Raw genomic sequence first — 18,951 nt, forward strand, 5'->3', positions numbered from 1 at the left:
TGGTTATCGATATTTTATTTTATTCGTTGATGACTTCTCTCGCTTCACTTGGTTGTTTCCTATGCGTGCAAAAACGGACTTATATGATATTTTTGCTCGTTTTCGTCTTATGGTTGAGCGGTCTTTTTCCTGCAAAATTAAGTGTCTACAATCAGATTTAGGGGGAGAGTATAAAAAATTACATACTACTCTCACTAGTCTTGGTATTGTTCATCGTCAATCCTGTGCCTATACGCATGAGCAAAATGGCCGGGTTGAGCGAAAACATCGTCATGTCGTTGAGACCGGCCTTGCTTTAATGGCTCAGGCTTCTGTTCCTATTCGGTTTTCGGAATATGCTTTTGAGGTCGTCGTTTATCTTATTAATAGGTTGCCTACGTCTATTCTGGGGAATTCTAGTCCGTATCAATTGCTATATCGCTCTCCTCCCTCCTATTCGTTTTTGCGAGTCTTCGGATGTCTTTGTTTTCCATTACTACGCCCGTATAATAAAAATAAACTTGAGTATCGATCGGCTCCCTGTGTGTTTTTAGGGTATCCTGATTCTTTTCGTGGTTATCGTTGCATGAATCTTGCCACTAATAAGGTTTTTGTTTGCCGACACGTGAGATTTGATGAATCCGTGTTCCCTTTTGTTTCTGCTTCTGCTCCGCAGGTTCTGCCCTCTGAGAATGCATCTGATCTGTGGTCTGTGGCTCCTGTGCGTGTTGCCTCCTGTTTGCCGTCATTACCTGTTCCGGCAGCTCCACGTGCAGCTCAGGAGACGGGTGTTGTGCCTGATTTGCGGCAGGCAGCGCCTTTGCATGCTGCTGCTCCATCCAGTGAAGCAGCGACAGCCTCAACGCCCACAGCAGTCCCGGTTCGGCGCCGGCGGCGTCGGCAGCTCCTCCCGAGGTCGCACTCTATGTCCTTGCGCAGTATGGGGGTGGCTGCCGAGGATCATGTGGCACTGGTTGCTCAGTCTTCTAATCCGGATCCGACGTGCTTTTCTCAAGCGATGAAATCTCCGCAGTGGCGTGAGGCGATGGACACTGAATTTAATGCGTTGCTGCATAATGACACATGGCGGCTAGTTTCGGAGGTTCACAGTATGAATGTTGTCGGCTATAAGTGGGTTTTTCGGACCAAGCGCAGGGCGGATGGTTCTGTTGAGCGATATAAGGCCAGGCTCGTGGCCAAGGGGTTTAACCAAGTGGCTGGTCAAGATTTTTTCGATACGTTCAGTCCGGTGGTCAAACCCACCACGGTACGTTTGTTGCTCTCTCTTGCCGTGTCTCGTGACTGGGTGATCCGGCAGCTTGATATTCACAATGCGTTTCTCAATGGCAATTTGTCGGAGACCGTTTATATGCGTCAGCCGCCTGGGTATGAAGATAAGAGTAAACCAGGTCATGTCTGTTTGCTACAACGGTCGCTCTATGGTCTTAAACAGGCTCCGCGGGCGTGGTTTACTCGGTTACATGATTTCTTGGTTTCTGTTGGGTTTGCTTCCTCGAAAACTGATGTGTCCTTATTTATTCACTCTAGCTCTAATTTTCAGTTGTTTGTTCCCGTCTATGTGGACGATATTCTTGTGATTGGTTCTGATCAGGCTCAGGTCGCTAGCTTAATTTCTCGGATGGCCACTGTTTTAAGGTTCGAGATATGGGGGCTCCGTCCTTCTTTCTTGGTATTGAGACGGTCTCTCATCAAGGTGGTCTTTTGTTGTCTCAGAAGCGGTACATGGGTGATCTTCTGAAGCGAGCTGGCATGGTTGATTGCAAGGCCCTTGGCACGCCGGTCTCTCTGGTCAAGGTGGCTGAGGAGTCCGCGGTTCCGTATGCAGATCCTACTTAGTACCGGAGTCTGGTTGGGGCTCTTCAGTATCTTACTGTCACCAGGCCTGATATTTCTTTTGCGGTGAATCAGCTCTGTCAGCGCATGCAAGCTCCTACCACGGCTGACTGGTCTATGCTCAAGAGGGTTCTACGCTATGTGAAAGGTACCACGCATCTCGGCTTATTTATCCGGAAGTCGCCTTCTGGCTCTATTCATGCGTATTCTGATTCTGATTGGGCCGGTGATCCGGTTGATCGGAAGTCAACGAGTGGTTTTGCAGTGTTTTTTGGGTGTAACTTGGTCTCATGGGTGTGTAAGAAGCAACGTACTGTGGCCCGTTCTTCCACGGAGGCTGAGTACAAAGCTATTGCGGATGTGGCTGCTGAGGTCACCTGGCTTGTCTCCTTACTGCGCGAGTTGCGTATTTCATTCACGGCTCCGCCTCGGCTATGGTGTGACAATTTAGGGGCCACCTACCTGTGTGCCAATCCGGTTTTTCATGCTCGGACGAAGCATGTCGAGATCGACTACCACTTTGTTCGTGACAAAGTGTCTAAGGGTGAAATACAAATTCATTTTATTTCTACAAAGGATCAGCTTGCTAACATATTTACTAAGTCTTTAGCCAGCAAGCGCTGTCAGTTTTTACGTGACAAGCTCAATGTTGTTGGCTATCAACCTTGCACTTGAGGGGGAGTGTTAGGACTTGTATTTATGGTACACTAGAATTCTATTCTTGTATGTGTTAGACTAGGACTCTAGTCTTACTTCCTTCCTTATATATCCTTTGTATTGTGTCTGATTATTATCATCAATATACAACTACATTCATTGTTGAAAGGAGAGTTCCAACCTTGAAGAAGAAGAAGAAAATATATAATTTTATATTGTATAAAAGTTCATGGCAATGGAGGAAAAAGGAGGAAGACAAATTTTTTTAATTCTCATCTACATAATTATATAGGTAGTAAACTAATCTTTATGAAATAATTTAATAGTCATTAATAGGGCATAGAAAGAGATTGGTAACTTCCCATCATAATAAATTTTGATTCCAAAATAATAAAGGAATATATATTACATATATATTATTCTTCCCACGTTACACACATTTATTTATATTATATATATACATATGCTAATTATAGAGATTATTATTATTATTATTATTATTATTATTATTATTATTATTATTATTATTATATTATTATTATTATATTATTATTATTATTATTATTATTATTATTATTATTATTATTATTATTAGTTTGATTTTACAAAAATGCCACTAAGTTTTTGGGGGGGAAATTTTTGTGCCAATCATTTTGCTTTAATATATATAGAGATAGAGATATTCCGATCCTAATAATGTTCGTTGTGTTAGACTATGGTTTATTATTATTATTAATATTATTACTAGTTGATGTATTCTAGTTTAGTCCTAGTCTATTGGCTATTAGATAGTTCTCTCTCCTGAGAGTATTAATTGTAATCGTATTCTGTTATTCAATTGATTATCAGTTTCATTGTTCATCTGGTATCAGTTATCCGGGCAAAATTCTCTCAATTTTTCCCTTCCCTCCCCGTCGACAATGTCGAGTAGTTCCGAGCGTACAGTAACCACCATCTCCTCCCCAAATAATTCCAACTCCCTGACGAGTGCGCACCACTTTGTGTCACTCAAGCTCACGCACAGGAACTACTTATACTGGCGAACGCAGGTGATCCCGTTTCTTCGGGGTCAAGGCTTGTTAGGCTTTGTAAATGGCACGCGGTCACAGCCATCGCCATTCTTGGAGATTCCCGCCGGCGACACATCAAGTGATGCCGTATCCACAACGGAGAATCCGGCCTACGCCACATGGGTGCAACAGGATGCATCCATTCTCTCCCTGTTGATCTCCTCCCTATCTGAGGAGGTGATGTATCTCGCGCTCAGGCAAACCACCGCACGTGGTGTCTGGACAGCCACAGAGACAGCTTTGGGGTCATCAACGTAGGTTCGCTGCCTTAATCTGCTCGGGCAGATTCAATCTCTACGACAAGGTGATAGCTCCACCTCCGAATACTTAGGAAGGGCGCAGCACCTCGTTCAGGACCTTGCATTGGCCGGGAGGTCTCTCACGCCATCGGAGCAAAACCTATATGTATTTCGTGGACTACGGCCTGAGTTCCGGGCTATGGCCTCCGCATTGGCGATCAACGGCACGCCGGTGTCGATTCCACAGCTGGCTGATTATCTTCAAGCGCAGCAATTCATCCACAAGGATGACTTCCCGGCGCACTCACCCGCAGCATCGGCCAGGAATCTTTCAGCGCTGTACGCAGGTCGCGGTCACTGTCAGCAAGGAGATGGCGGCGGACGTGGCAACCAGCGCGGAGGCAGAGGCGGTCGTGGCCGGAACGGCGGGGTGCGCTGTCAGATATGCAGCAAGCAGGGGCACTCCGCTGCTTTTTGTTACCGGAGATATTCCGAACCGCCGCCAACGGCGCACGTTGCCGTAGCAGGTGGCGGATCAGCGCCGGCGTCCTCTCCCACGGTGACGACCTGGCTGCCGGACACGGGGGCTTCGGTGCATGCCACCCCGGACTCCAGTATCCTCACGCAATCCGAGGAATATCATGGTGACGATGTTTTGCGAGTGGGCGATGGCACAGGTTTGGCCATCTCGCGTGTGGGTCATGCAGCAATTCCGTCTCTTAATAAATCCTTACAATTATCTAAAATTTTGCATGTCCCTGAACTATCCGCGTCATTGTTATCTGTTAATCGTTTTACTAGAGATAATAACTGCTATTTTGAGTTTCACCCCAATTTTTTTGTTGTGAAGGACTGCACCACTAAGGCGGTCTTGCTTAAAGGGCCAAGCTCGGGGGGCTTATATTCGTTGTCTGTTCTCAGTGCTCATTATGCGTTCGTCTCGGCTCGTGCCACTTCCATGGTTTGGCATCAGCGTCTCGGTCACCCACATAGTCAAGCACTACATCGTGTCCTACAAGAATGCCCCGTTGAGTCAAATAACGTTGCTATTCCCAAATTATGTTCTCCGTGTCAACTTGGCAAGTCTGCCCGATTTCCTTTAGATAGGGTAGTCAAGTTCAGTAATAATGTACTCGATTTAATTTTCACAGATATATGGGGCCCAGCGCCAGTTATTTCTGCGGATGGCTCCTGGTATTTTGTACTATTCGTAGATGATAACACCCGCTACTGTTGGTATTATCCTCTACGTCTTAAAACCGATATATATAAGATTTTTGATGTTTTCCGGGCGACGGTAGAACGCACTTTTTCGTGTTCTATCAAGTCCATTCAGTCCGATTTGGAGGGGGGGATACCAAAAATTACACAAGCTATTCTTGAAATTAGGGATTGTTCACAGACAATCCTGTGCCTATACACACGAGCAAAACGGCCGTGTTGAACGCCGGCATCGGCATATTGTCGAGACCGGCTTGGCGTTAATGGCTCAAGCGTCTGTCCCACAACGTTATTGGGATCATGCGTTTGAAACAGCCACCTTCCTAATCAACCGTCTTCCGTTTGCCTCACTCCAGTTTGATACACCTTATTATCGCCTTTACAAAGCCCCTCCCACGTACACATATCTACGTGTGTTTGGGTGCCTTTGTTTTCCCTATCTACGCCCATATAATCGTCATAAAATCGAGTACCGGTCAAGTCCCTATGTATTCTTAGGTTATCCACCGTCCTTTAGGGGTTACCGCTGCATGAGCCTTAACACCGGGAAAACCTATACTTGTCGTCATGTTCGCTTTGACGAATCCATTTTCCCTTTTGCAGAAAATAGTCACAAAATTCAAGAAGTGCCACCGGACATCTCAAATGTACCATGGGGCTCCAGTCCCGTTCTCCAAAGTGATAGTACTATCATATCACCACCGCCGAGTGCACCATCAACTCTGGTTCCCCGGGCACCGACTCGTGTCCCGAGGAAAAGGGCAACACGGGCCCGGCCCCTGGAGCGGGCCCACGTCATGCGGTTAAGGCGTATGACTAAAGGAACTGGAGAACAACTACATGCACTCACAGCTTCGACTACGGACCCCACTTGCTACTCCCAAGCGGTTGGGCATCCACAATGGCGAGACGCTATAGACCAAGAGTTCAACGCGTTACTACATAACAACACGTGGCAGCTGGTTCCTGCTACACCAAACATGAACATTGTAGGGTGCAAATGGGTTTTTCGCACCAAGCGCAAAGCCAACGGTTCGGTTGAGCGCTACAAGGCAAGACTGGTGGCCAAGGGCTTTAACTAGGTTGCAGGCGAGGACTTTTTTGAGACATTTAGCCCTGTGGTTAAACCGACCACAGTTCGAATACTAATGGCGTTTGCCATATCACGCGGGTGGACCCTACGCCAGCTGGATGTCCACAACGCATTCTTGAATGGTCACTTATCAGAAACTGTCTACATGCCCAGCCACCAGGATATGAGGATCCTGATCATCCCGATCATGTCTGCCACTTGCAGCGTTCCTTATATGGGCTCAAACAGGCCCCGCGGGCCTGGTTTCATCGTCTGCATAATTTCTTACTTGAAACAGGGTTTGTTGCCTCCAAAACAGATGTATCTCTGTTTCATTATTCTGCTGCAGAATCCCGAGTATTCCTGCTTGTGTATGTCGATGACATCATCATGCTCGGAAATAATGTTGTCTTAGTTGAATCCTTATTACAGCGATTGGCTACGGCATTTAAAATTCGGGATCTCGGGGCGCCCACATTCTTTCTCTGCATAGAAACCATCACAGTTCCAGATGGTATGATTCTCACACAGCGGCGGTACATACGTGACATTCTGCAACGAGGAGGCATGACTGACTGCAAGCCGCTAGCCACACCAGCGTCCGTTACTCAACCAGTTAGCCAGTCCACCGAGCCATTTGATAATCCCACGCAGTACAGGAGGCTAGCGGGGGCACTTCAGTATCTTTCCGTCACTCGGCCGGATATATCCTTTGCGGTCAATCGTCTATGTCAGTTCATGCACAGTCCCACACAGGAGCATTGGGGTTTACTTAAACGAGTTCTCCGCTATATAAAGGGAACTCTAGACTACGGGCTACGCGTCTCACCATCCAGGACCTCGGAAATACATGCCTACTCGGATTCTGACTGGGCAGGGTGTCCAGTGGATCGTAAGTCCACCAGTGGCTATGCTGTCTTCATAGGTACCAATCTCGTATCGTGGGTCTCTAGGAAACAGCGCACAGTAGCTCGTTCATCCACTGAAGCCAAATATAAAGGTCTAGCGGACGTCTGTGCGGAGGTGACATGGGTTCTGTCTTTACTTCGTGAGTTGGGCCTTGACTCGGCAACACCCCCGACTCTATGGTGCGACAATCTTGGAGCGACATACTTATGTGCCAACCCAGTTTTTCATGCGCGCACCAAGCATGTTGAGGTAAACTATCACTTCGTCCGAGACAAAGTTTCGTCTGGCGAGTTCCGGGTTCACGTCGTCTCCACCAAGGACTAGCTTGCTGACATTTTTATGAAGCCGCTTCCGGCTGCACACTTCGCTGTTCTTCGTTCCAAGCTCAATGTGGTGAGTCACCCACCTTGCGCTTGAGGGGGAGTGTTAGACTATGGTTTATTATTATTATTAATATTATTACTAGTTGATGTATTCTAGTTTAGTCCTAGTCTATTGGCTATTAGATACTTCTCTCTCCTGAGAGTATTAATTGTAATCGTATTCTGTTATTCAATTGATTATCAGTTTCCTTGTTCATCCGTTGTACGTTTTTTGGCAACCAGGTGCTGTACGTGTAATATAATGGACGGTTACGTTGCTTCAATTCGCTTGAATTCAGAATACAACCAACGTAACTCATCATCACCAAGGAATATATCTTTCAATTCATGGACTACAGTTTATACACAAACGTATGTAAGTATGTAACTAAACCATTTCTAATTTCTTCATGCATGCACTGCATGCACAAACCTGAAACTCTCCTGTCTGTATAAATGTAAACAAATTATTGAGTCTATTGATACACAAATCAATTCCCAGCTTTCATTATCAGTCTTCATTGCGAAGCTTAATTGGGATTGTTTGACTTGCTTCCCTCGAATATAAATCAATATTCCCAAAAAAAAGTGTATACTTAACTTATCTTCCGTACCGTTTCAGGCTACATTTCAATTAATATTTATGAATATTAAGAAAAAAAAAAAAAAAAAAAAAAAAAAAAAAAAAACTTACAAATATACCCTTATATTTTCCACTTTCTGTATCCTATATTTTTTTTAAACTATTGTTTCCCTGTTTCTCATTTGCCCACAAGGACCCTCACACCTCCGCCGAATAAAATTATAGAGAAATAAATTATGGTGACTCAATCTATCGACAAAAACTAGACTTTTACTCACTACGTACAAAAAGAACCCTCATTTTGAGAAGTTGTTCCCACACTACGGAAAGACTCCATCATTGTGACAAATTTCACATTTGTTTCTCATTTACAGTTTCAATTCTGTGCTACATAGACTAAAATGTCTATCAAAAGCCTGTCTTAAGCTTTAAGGTGCAGACAAATTTGAGAATCACTTTATACATGGCTTCTATCCATGCTTTTTCAAGAAATGAACCGACCATTCTCTTCTTGTTTTTACAGCCATTCTTTCGGGCAAAACAAAAATAAAACAGCAAAAGCAAAAGCAAAAGCTATACACTGACTGTATATTATACTGTTGGCCTATTGATTTTTTGGCATATTCTGTGCAGCCTCAACATACTGCTCTGCAAGTTTCTTCACTTTCTCACCTTCTTTTATGAGAAAATTAGCATTTTTGTCTTTGGAGTGATATTTCATAACTTTCTCAGTAGTTTTACTCACAGCCCACCTGTACTGTTCAACTGAGATCACACCACTCTTGCATAGTGGCCTGATATGCTCTTTGATATAAGCTTCAACCTACAAGGAAATACTCAATTAATAGTCACCTTCCAACCAAAAGAACCTGAAAATAAAATGTAGAAACCTAGAAGGTTTCTCAAAACTAAACCACAAAGCAATGTCTGCAATCCATGATTTTCTCCCATGGAAAGACATCTTTTCCTTTTTTCTCACTCGTGGTTTCTCATTATTTATTTATTTATTTTGCCTTTTTGGGGGTAGGGAATTAGGGATCACACAAGAATAGGGATGTGGGAGTAAGAACACAGTGGAGTACTCAAGTGGCAAGACATCCTTCTTTTTTTCTTCCCCAATCACGAGGAACATAAGAATTTATAACTTTTCAGGTTTCATTTTATTTATTTTTAATTTTTGGGTGGGGGGCATGGAAGCGTAGGGGTTGGGAAGCAAGAGCATGGGGGAAGATTCAGTAGTACCTTCCTTGACACAGGGCTGGTGCTATCTGATTCCTTGCTGGTATTGGATTTAGATGCATTGTCCCTTCTTTGTACATTTTCACCCCCCTCAAGGTTGTTTGGTGAATTTGCTGTAATAGAAGGGCACTGGGAAGAAGCAGAAGCTTCCACATTATCCATTCCACTCGCACTTTCTAGCTCAGATGATTTGGCTGCTTGGCTAGATTCACAGCTCCCATTAGTTTGTGAAATTTGGTTATTGATTGCCAGCTCACATGGCTTTATTGACGCCATCTCAGGGTACTTTTGGATTAGTGGTTCTTTATCAGGTCCATACAATTCCTCACATTCCGCAATAGAAAGCTCTTCACCTCCATCAATAAAGGAACTCTGAGGGATGCTGTTGTCTCTACTAGTGTCAATTAATGAGCTTCCTGCTTGAGTGCTCGCAACATCACTGTCAACTAGGCAAGAAGAATCTTTGGGACCTTCAAAAGCTTCCTGTCTTTCCACATTTGGTTGTTCCAGAGTGACATTCGATGTATCAGGGTTATGTGTGGAGAATATAACTTTCATTTTGGCTTCTACCAGCTGTGGCTCAGAGATCATGGAACTGCTAGCACCTGTGAAATCATCATCCAAATTGTATTCAAAATCCCCATAGATATCAAGCTCTGGAGGAGGTTCAACATCGAAAACATCATTAGGCCCATCATCTTCAACTTCATTTGAGAAGCAATTCTCTTCTTTGAATTCCTCTGTAGGCCTCTGTGGGGTACTTGGTGGGGAATCAGACAAGAGCCCAGCATTTATTAGTGCCTCATTGATTACAGCAGAGTCAGCAGAATGATTCTCAATTGACGCTTCTAATGCATTAGAAGGCATCTCTGTACTTTGCCCAGGATTCAACCCGGTAGCTTTGTCAGAACTAGTACTATCAGATCTACGCCGTAGCTCCTGAGAACAGAGATTAACATATACTAATTTGCTATTCGACTTATCAGCAACCTCCTTTTCAATATTAATGGCATCAGCAACGGCCAACTCTGTATCTGCAGTTCTACGAATAACTGCTAGATTTGCTTTTCTTAAGAAATGTTCAGTAAGGCGATAAAGTTGAGCCTGTTGCAAAAAATTGAAAATTATCAATGAAAAGTCACTGTAAACGCGGTTACATCAAGTTTGGAGCATCAATCTTCAGAAACTGAAAACTTTGCTTTATCAAAACAAGACCAACAAAAAGTCAAAAGAAATCACAGGAAGTGACAATATTTTAAGCTCTGGACAACACACCAAATCATTCTCCTAATGGAAAAACTAGATGCAACAAAAATCATTTCAAGCAATTGATTGTGCATATGGATCAATAATATTTCAATGCAGTTCCTAGAATCACTAGAGAGTAGAGAATTAGTTATACTATTGAAGAATTAGTAATTAATGTCTTCGCAGGATTGGTGGTGGTTCTAGTGGAAATAGTAACAATTGTGAGACTGCAACGTAGATATGGTAGCAGTGCTGGGGTAGTTAGTATAATGGAAACAACTTGGTAAAAATGTTCCACCCTGCACAGTGAGTAGTTGTAAATCCCACCACAGGGGTGCATTTATAGTTACCAATTATGTTTTGAGGAACAAATGACTTTGGATTTAGCCTTTGCTCAGAAGAAAATAGGGTAGCAATTTTAGCATTAAGTTCAATTACATTTGTCAAAACACACTACGCATTTATTTTGATTACTTAAAGATGACTTTGTTTCCTTGTTATTGTCTTTTGGTTCTTTTCTGATTCCTGTTCTCTGATTTTAGTCAGGAGGATTCAGAAGTAGGTAGTAAGTTGCTGACATGTATGATTGGATTGACCAAGCCACCATTTCTATGATGAAGGGAAATGGATATCGTTTTTACCTGCCTGATTGACATAGGAACCTTATTATGACGACTGGGAGCCAAAACCGGTTGCATGTCTTTTGGCAGTTGAGCCTATTACAATTGCAGAATAACATCAGTTCAGAGGCCAAATAACAGCAGGTAGAAGAACAGTATTTAAAGGGAAGTCAAAAACGTACTAGCAAGGGATAAGTTTGTTTCAATGCAGCATTATCCTCTGCATTTCCATCTGCTGCATTCTTAGTAACAGCTGAAGCTTTTCTAGCAAGAAGCTCTAAAGCCCATTTCCTTTTATCTGTCTTTGTATTATCAGATGGAAGGACAGATTCCCCCTTGGAAGGTATGGTGCTGCTTGATGTGGAGTTAGATGACCCTTCTAGGCACTTGTTTGAATGTAGTCGGGAAGAAGAATCAGGTTTCTTATTAGGAACCATTTTAGGGGCTACTTTGGCAGTCAAAGGAGGAATAGGGACCTGTTTCAAAGCTTCGTTATTTTGGGGAACTGTGTCGGCTTGACTTGGAAGAGATGGTTTTGAAGCATTTGCTGGAGGGCCATTTTCTGTCATGTGCTCAGACATTCCACTAGTATTAAGGGATGAGACAGGCTTAATGCTATCTTTTCTTGGGAAAACAGAAGTATCTGCCAAATACAGCCTTGATAGAATGGAACCCGTTCCCTCTCCTGCATTTGTGTGCTTTATCTCTGCATTCCCAGAGTCATCCCTCAAGAGGTTAAGAACCGACTTTAAGGTTTGAATTTTTTCAGGCTTTGATGCTTTTGAGCAGCGATGTTTCCAGAATTCAATTTCACAATCTCGAGTCCATGCTCGTTTTCTCCTCCCCCCAATCCCATAAATTTTTTTGGTTAGGTTTTCACGAATTTTTCCCTTCTGCAAGAGTGACTGCTTTGCCTTCAGATCTATATGTGACTTCATAGTTTCAGTTGTTGATCCAGCCACAACAGACCTAAAAGCAGCCAGAAGTTTTGGATCAAAAATGTTTTTATCAAGCTCCTCAGTGGATTTGCTGCGAACAGCTTCTCTGATATCCTTTCTTAATTTTTGGACTAGCACAGATGAATCTTCACCATCAACTCTTCTCATTATTTTTTTCACTCTCAAGCCAGCTGCATTTTCCTTTTGCTTACTGGACATGCCATCAGGATCGCTTCGTGCACTTTTCTTCAAAGGTTTACGACTTGTACCCTGAACTATATCCATAATATCAATGTCTGCACTTTCCTTTTTGGATATGCATTTCAGCTTTCCATCTTTAGGGACAGTTACACATGATTTGGACTGGTCATCTGAAGTACTTGTAACCTTTTGGTCCTTTGGATCAGTCTGTCCATTGCCCTCAGTTTTGGCTTTCTTCAAATGATGTGGATTCTCACTCTTACCTTTACTTCTCCTTTTTTCAGCATCTCTACAAACACAATCACAATAAATATAACAGATATGGTAGAAGTGAATAAACTACTGAAAGGTTCAACAATAATTTTTGTAACTGGCCAAATAATATAACAGGAATTGATCTCAAGATTTGCATTTAAGAAAGGAAAGCAAACATTCCTTCTACAACACAAAAGTCATTTCTTTTAGACAAAAGGGGGTGTATAAAATTTTACACTGATATTAATCTATTATTCCCATGTATACAAGAAAGTGGTGCAAAATATTTGCATACTCAACATATTTTAAGGGGAATATTGTAGCTGATCCCAACTAGATTTGAATAAAGGCTTAGTTGAGTATATTCAATGAAACAAAGATTCAATGGGAATAATAGAGTAATGGTGTAGTGCCAAAAAAGCATGGTGTTAAGGGAGATGGAAATAGAACTGCCAAGGATTTGTACAAAAACCTGATTTCTCTATGTTTTCTCTTAGCACCAGCAATAGCAACAGGGACCTCCTTTTCTGTCATCAGCCTGTCACCTGAGTTATCTGCTGAAAACCCTTAAGAAGAGACAATAAAAGCAAAAATGAACATCTTTAATCAAATCATTTCAAATCTGCCAATGAAACTACAATTTGCTAAAAACTCTGAAGCTCAAGAATACTCCTGAAAGGAATAAAAAAAATTTATCTGATCCCCCTCACTTTCTTTGGGTGCACACATCCAGGCACTTGATGTTCATCCATTTTACTAACTCTCATCCAAAGTTTTTAAAGCAAAAAATAAAAAAAAATAAAAAAAAATAAAAAAAAATAAGCACACCAAAGCAACAAGGTTGGGCTTTGCAAGTGGAAGTGCAAAGCAAACCGCCGCTTTTTCACACGAAGCGACACTTCTTCAAAAAATTACAATTACTTAATTAGTAATGCAAAATGGCATATACAATGGTTTAATGTAAATTCTAATGCAAATAATCAATATTGTAGCACAAATCACAATAACATATTTAAATGATAATTAAAGTTAAATCAAGAATCAAGATTTTAAGACTTTAAGTTATTAATTTGTTTATATAAATATATTATTATATATACACTAAGTCACTATAGTTTATAAAAGTAGAAGAAAAAAAAAACTTCTGTCTTTATAAAAATAGAAAGTAGAGGAACCCACTATTGAGAGCCTGAGAGGAAAAAAAGGAAGCTTGTTGAACCATTGAAGTGAACCAAGATGCTCGAGAGTCTGGCCAAAAAAGGGAAAAAAAGCTTGCGAGGTATCCAAGAGCTCACATGAGCCGAGGTCAAAGATCGAGAAGTGGCAAATCGAAGTTCGGCTGGAAGCGAGGGCACAAGGAAGTCGGCATTTGGGTTTGGCCGTGACGAGTTGTCAAGTCGCCCCTTTCAGAAGGCTGGAGAAGGTCACGACTTGCAACTCAAACCCTAATTTCATATCCTTTATGTTTTTTTTTCCTGTTAAATCTAAGATTGGGCCAAGAACACTCAACTGGGCTGGGCCAAACCATATCACTCACCCGGGCTATAATGCACATGGGCTGCACATGGGCCAAACCATGGACAACCAGGCAATTTTGAATCTAGCCGATTGACCACTTGAAATTGGATTGGACCATCCCCTGAAACGAAAGCTTTGGACGCCCGAACAAGCTCTGATACCATGTTAAATCTAAAGATTAGGGCAAGGTCATTCAACTGGGCTATAATGCACATGGGCCAAACCACACTAAAAGATTGGATCCAATCAATTAGCTAGTTTAATCCATGGCCTTATAAACCCATATGTTCTCTCTTATATTTTCAATGTGGACTCTTAACATTTCCTAAGGGTTGATAATATGTTTCAGTAGTTAGACTACGCGTCACGGGTCTATGGTTAACGGAAGAAGAAAATGGTTTACCTATGGTGGTTGATTATAGAATAAGAGAGGAGAAGTTGGAGGAAGAAACTTCCTTTTGATTTTATTCAATTTCCAACTTAACCAGACAAATTAATATTCCCATATATATAGGAGGTACAACGAAAGATATTAGGAAATAATATTCTAAAAACTGCTAAACTAAATATGAAGGCAATCTTTAATAAAAAGGAAACAACATAACTAAACTAGTAAAGGAAACAATATAACAAAATTGATTCTTAAGGGGGCAGCAGGATCTGTATTGTATTAGTTGACTGCACTTCTCATGAGAAAGCCTTGCTTTGCAGCGGCTTGTCGCTTCGTCACTCCATCGAAAAGCGGCTACTTTCTCACGAGTTTGCGCCTAGCCAAAGTGAAGCGACTTCTCGTCGCTTGCTCGCTTATGCACTTTAAGCGCAAAAGCGAGCGCTTTTAACAACTTTGCTCTCATCTATGTTGTAAATATTACAAAAATAAAATAACAGGGCTCAAGAGCAAGCCATTTAAGGAAAAATATGCAATTTGCATGAACAACATAAATTACAAGATAACAAGCAAATATCAAAAGTATGAAGTTACCTTTTGTACATGATCCCACTGTTAAACCGAGATGAAGATCTAAACCAGGTTCGATCACCTTGTTGTTAAGTGTCTGGACAGATCTTTGTAGAAGTGTCATCCCACTTGTTACTTTATCATTAGTGTTTATCTCCACATTAGCTAATGTAGAAGAATATGGAGTTGAATCAGAAGACTTATGGAGTGAAGAGGGCAGTTCTTGGTCCTCCGGCTCTAGGTTTGGCAGAATACACTTACTGTCATCCAATACTGAATTGTGAATATCGACAACAGAATTAGATGATAATGTGCTAGGTTTTATGTCTTTGCTAGAATTTGAAGTCGAAATTTGTCCGTCTGATGCTCCATCCTCATGATATCCCTCAACCATTGAGACAACAACAGCAGTCTCACCAGCATCAGCAACAGCAACACACACTTTTCCAGAGAAATCAGGCTCAATCGAGGAGTTGTTACTTGCATTTTCTGGATCACATTGGTTGCTGGACTTAGATACTGGAAGCACATCCAATTTGCCAGGGACATTGTCAGCAATACATCTGCAGAGTAATACAAAAGTTATGCTGCCAGATATCTTTGAGATTTAGCAAATGACCACATCCTCTTATTATATGCAATTATAAGAGAGAGAGAGAGAGAGAGGGGGGGGGGGGGGGGGGGGGGGGGGAGGGGGAAGCAAACCCTGCTAACAGAAAGTATTTTGCTTGAACTTGACCCACACATTAAAGGACAACAAAGGAAGATGCATGCCAAAAGTTATAAACATTGACCTAATCTGTGCCCCCATGGGACTGCAACATGTGAATGGAAATATGAAATTTTGGGGAAAAAAGTTTCCACCTACAGTACCTTGGGCATAGCCATGAGTTCTCACAAGTGCCTTCAGGGTCAAATCCAACACAAAAAGCATGGTACCTGATCAGTCAAATGCCAAAAATTAATAGGAAAATCAAAGAAAACAAAATATATAGGAAAGAAGAAATAATCAGGTCAGCAATTGTTCAATTCAGAATTGGTAATTATTTTAGTATGGTTAGATGTGCAGAGCTTCAAAAATGTTCAAGACCAAGTTTACCATGTGTCACATGAGTCACAAGCAATTGATGTATCAAGATTTGAATCAGCCTCAATTCCTGCTGATTCAGTCCGAATTTTACAGCCATCTCCATCTAAGCAGACAACTGCCTACAAGACGCAAAGTGCATTGAATCACAACATCACAAATTATTGATTTCTACAATTTCAGGATTGAAACTCAAAAAACAAAAAATTAACCAACACAACACCAGAGACTTTCTATTATCAGACAAGAATACAATAAACATTTTTCCTTATTCAACTTTTGTTGTTTGAGAGTTTATAATTCACAAGCACCACACAGATTTTAACTTACATTCTCATGAATATATAACTCACAAGCATCATACAGATTTTAACTCACATTCTCATCAATATAGTATGATGGAAATGAGAGAGTATTGTTCTTTCCTTCAATGGACCAGTCATCATCCCTGTAAAGATCAGGAAAATCAGTGTCCAGTCATCACAGGGTGTGAAACCAATAGTAACATAAGCATCTCACTAACAAATATCAGACAGTATAAAAGCTTCTCAAAGCACAAATAACAGAAATGTATACTCATAGGCTTCTATCTTCGCATGTATAATCTATTATTAACCATTTAACCATTTTATTGCTTTATGTCTATATAACCCTTACCTTCGTTCTTCAGAATGTATGATAATCAGGAATGCATTGGTTTCAATCAAATACATAAATAGTAAGATACGTGGAAAAGAATACCTGAATGAATCATCATCACTTTTGTTCCCTCCAATAGTATCAAATACCTTCATGGCATAAATATGGATGCATACGCATTAATTTCTATTTGAGAACTTGAATATCCAATATACAACTTGTTCAAGCATAATATCACCATGAAAATACAAAAATCAAGGAGAGATATGCAACCATTGCATGCATTACTGCAAGATAAAATGAAGCAATACCAAGTAATTTCTGTCACTCACCGGCACACAAGTGATCAATTGAAATTCAATCTGGCAGAGTGGGCATAAGTTTGTGATGGTGGCCCAATTATCAATGCATGTAAAACAGAACCTGGAAGTTAAAAAGTGAGATCTGGTCATCATTTAGATCTGAGTAAACTGTCACTTCAGCACACACAAATCACAATCATATCCTACTAAGAACTGAAAGCAGTCCCAAAGCACAAAGCCATCAAAAACATATCACCATATGATCCCCACCTTTGCTCTTTTGCCAGAAGAGGGAAGGGCATGATTAGTTTGCAATAAGATTCTAACTATCAATAAAACTAGAACTAAAGATTTAGTCTAATACCAATGTTGGCAACAATCAAGAACTCCTCGGTCAATGACGATATCCATACATATACCACATCTTTCACTCTCAAAAGTTGAAAGATCCTGCATCAGAAAAATCAAAATGCACTTGAACATAAACTTGGTGAAGCAGAGATCAAGAAAACCTTAAACCAATTCTTCAATTCAGGTTTGATGAAAGAGAAGTGTGCCTTAGGTGATCCAGCCTTCACAACAAAAATATGCATGAAAATAATAATAACAATAATAAAGTACAGGTGTAAATTCACTCAACCCCAAATGAATTGACCAAACCACACATTTCCTTTAGCTTATATCCCACCATGCATAGCAAATTCAATAAAGTTACAATTTCTCATTCTTCATGCAATTTTCTTCCTTCTATTCTGGCTTCCAAGACTACAAGTTACAACTCTTCTTCTATTCATTCATGTTATTTTTCGCATTATCAATGCATACACACTAAGAGTACTGGTTCTCAAACTATCCGGAACTATATAGCAAGCTAGTATATAACTGCGTAGTAGAATTAAAAATGCAAGCTCAAGATGTTATTTTTGCTCGTAAAAGAAACAATTGCACACCTCATATTGATTTTTTTTTTTAAGTGTAAAAGCACCACTAAACTGACTTTAGATTTTTAATGCAAAAATAATAATAAATAAATAAATAAATAAACTGATTTTTAATGTAACAAGAGGAAAAATAAAATTAAATTAAAAACTCACTTCAAAGTTTTCATCAATGCCATATTTTTCATCTTCCGGCATTCCATCTGTTACCAATTCCACTTCCATAGCTGAGCATACACCTGAACTACAAAAGCTCGAAAATCGAAGCTCCAAATTCTGAGTAAAAATAATATACGTACGTATACGGATCGTACATAAAACGTATTTCCCCAGTGAATTGTACTTAGGGTTTTAGAAATTTCGATTTTATATCAACGGGTCAGAGGAACTCAATAGCCATTTTCAGCTCAGCTCGGGCGTCCTTTCTGAGTTTATGTATGCCCATCGGAATCATAAAATCTGTACTGATTATTTGCTTTTGACTGAAAATTGAAGGGAAAAAGAATCAATAACAGCGAAGAGAAAGAGCCGTGTTTGGGAGCGTCAAAATGAGTAGCACCCTAATCAGCTTGTGAGTGTCCGTGCACTCTCATTTTTTTATTAGAGAAATTAATATTTCACTTGTGCGATGCACGAATTAAATTTTCTAATATAAATTGTATAGTGTATTATTATATAATTCTTGTAAAATAGTTGTTATAAAATAGTAAATTAACACCAGAATAATAACAATTTTGTTATAAATATTTTATTAGTGGCCATTAAACCATTAAACCTTTCAATAGCCTAGCCTTTAATCATGTATTGATGTTGAGTATGTGAAAGGTTGTATGAAACCTTATATAATGGAGTGAAGGCTAATGAAATGACACACATATTGTTGTGCCCTACATTTGGTGTTCTTCTTCTTCTTCTTTTTCTTTTCTTTACGTATACACGCATACATATATATGAACCTCCGGGCGAGTTACCGTGCAAACATCACGTGAGAACAAAGATAGTTGATAGGTCAAATTATAACACGTTATCAGCACGAGTCTCTATCGTAATCTCCGGTGAACG

General features: G+C 40.7%; 4 protein-coding genes across 5 annotated transcripts; 3 read left to right on the forward strand and 1 right to left on the reverse strand.

Annotated features, from left to right (window-relative positions):
* The first annotated feature begins 3,410 nt into the window (after positions 1 to 3,410).
* On the forward strand, positions 3,411 to 3,818 carry LOC109147805. The gene has a single exon (XM_019295462.1). The coding sequence runs from the start codon at positions 3,411 to 3,413 to the stop codon at positions 3,816 to 3,818; it is 408 nt and encodes a 135-aa protein (XP_019151007.1).
* A 180-nt stretch (positions 3,819 to 3,998) lies between these two features.
* On the forward strand, positions 3,999 to 6,102 carry LOC109147806. Its single transcript, XM_019295463.1, has 3 exons — positions 3,999 to 4,760; positions 4,951 to 4,993; positions 5,624 to 6,102. Exons 1-3 carry the CDS (start codon positions 3,999 to 4,001, stop codon positions 6,100 to 6,102), a joined length of 1,284 nt encoding a protein of 427 aa, XP_019151008.1.
* A 66-nt stretch (positions 6,103 to 6,168) lies between these two features.
* On the forward strand, positions 6,169 to 7,325 carry LOC109147807 (uncharacterized mitochondrial protein AtMg00810-like). Its single transcript, XM_019295464.1, has 2 exons — positions 6,169 to 6,391; positions 6,442 to 7,325. Exons 1-2 carry the CDS (start codon positions 6,169 to 6,171, stop codon positions 7,323 to 7,325), a joined length of 1,107 nt encoding a protein of 368 aa, XP_019151009.1.
* Positions 7,326 to 8,285: 960 nt separating this feature from the next.
* Positions 8,286 to 18,444, reverse strand: LOC109148157 (uncharacterized protein At4g10930). 2 transcript variants are annotated; one of them, XM_019295984.1, is made up of 14 exons: positions 18,046 to 18,444; positions 17,316 to 17,401; positions 16,982 to 17,072; positions 16,752 to 16,798; positions 16,389 to 16,458; positions 16,023 to 16,132; positions 15,797 to 15,862; positions 14,948 to 15,486; positions 13,627 to 13,695; positions 12,920 to 13,013; positions 11,236 to 12,481; positions 11,075 to 11,149; positions 9,189 to 10,289; positions 8,286 to 8,769 (listed from the first exon to the last, which is right to left on the reverse strand). In XM_019295984.1, the coding sequence occupies exons 1-14, from the start codon at positions 18,112 to 18,114 to the stop codon at positions 8,551 to 8,553; spliced, it is 3,882 nt and encodes a 1,293-aa protein (XP_019151529.1). In that variant the 5' UTR covers positions 18,115 to 18,444; the 3' UTR covers positions 8,286 to 8,550. The 2 variants fall into 2 exon arrangements, with proteins under 2 accessions (XP_019151529.1, XP_019151530.1); XM_019295985.1 differs by lacking the exon at positions 13,627 to 13,695.
* Between the last annotated feature and the right edge of the window lie 507 nt (positions 18,445 to 18,951).

Source organism: Ipomoea nil, unplaced genomic scaffold (genome assembly GCF_001879475.1).
Source record: "Ipomoea nil cultivar Tokyo-kokei standard unplaced genomic scaffold, Asagao_1.1 scaffold2036, whole genome shotgun sequence".
Taxonomy (NCBI): domain Eukaryota; kingdom Viridiplantae; phylum Streptophyta; class Magnoliopsida; order Solanales; family Convolvulaceae; genus Ipomoea; species Ipomoea nil.

What these genes read in the sequence shown, in the direction of transcription:
- LOC109147805 (XM_019295462.1), top strand. Translation starts at nt 3,411, where the DNA reads ATGTCGAGTAGTTCCGAGCGTACAGTAACCACCATCTCCTCCCCAAAT.
- LOC109147806 (XM_019295463.1), top strand. Translation starts at nt 3,999, where the DNA reads ATGGCCTCCGCATTGGCGATCAACGGCACGCCGGTGTCGATTCCACAG. An exon ending in CGGCTCGTGCCACTTCCATG is followed by an intron (nt 4,761 to 4,950) that starts GTTTGGCATCAG and finishes TAATTTTCACAG; the next exon opens with ATATATGGGGCCCAGCGCCA. An exon ending in ATTTCTGCGGATGGCTCCTG is followed by an intron (nt 4,994 to 5,623) that starts GTATTTTGTACT and finishes TCCCTTTTGCAG; the next exon opens with AAAATAGTCACAAAATTCAA.
- LOC109147807 (XM_019295464.1), top strand. Translation starts at nt 6,169, where the DNA reads ATGGCGTTTGCCATATCACGCGGGTGGACCCTACGCCAGCTGGATGTC. An exon ending in AATTTCTTACTTGAAACAGG is followed by an intron (nt 6,392 to 6,441) that starts GTTTGTTGCCTC and finishes ATTCTGCTGCAG; the next exon opens with AATCCCGAGTATTCCTGCTT.
- LOC109148157 (XM_019295984.1), bottom strand. Translation starts at nt 18,114, where the DNA reads ATGGAAGTGGAATTGGTAACAGATGGAATGCCGGAAGATGAAAAATAT. An exon ending in GCATTGATGAAAACTTTGAA is followed by an intron (nt 17,402 to 18,045) that starts GTGAGTTTTTAA and finishes TTTCTGATGCAG; the next exon opens with GATCTTTCAACTTTTGAGAG. An exon ending in CATACTATATTGATGAGAAT is followed by an intron (nt 16,133 to 16,388) that starts GTGAGTTAAAAT and finishes TGCGTCTTGTAG; the next exon opens with GCAGTTGTCTGCTTAGATGG.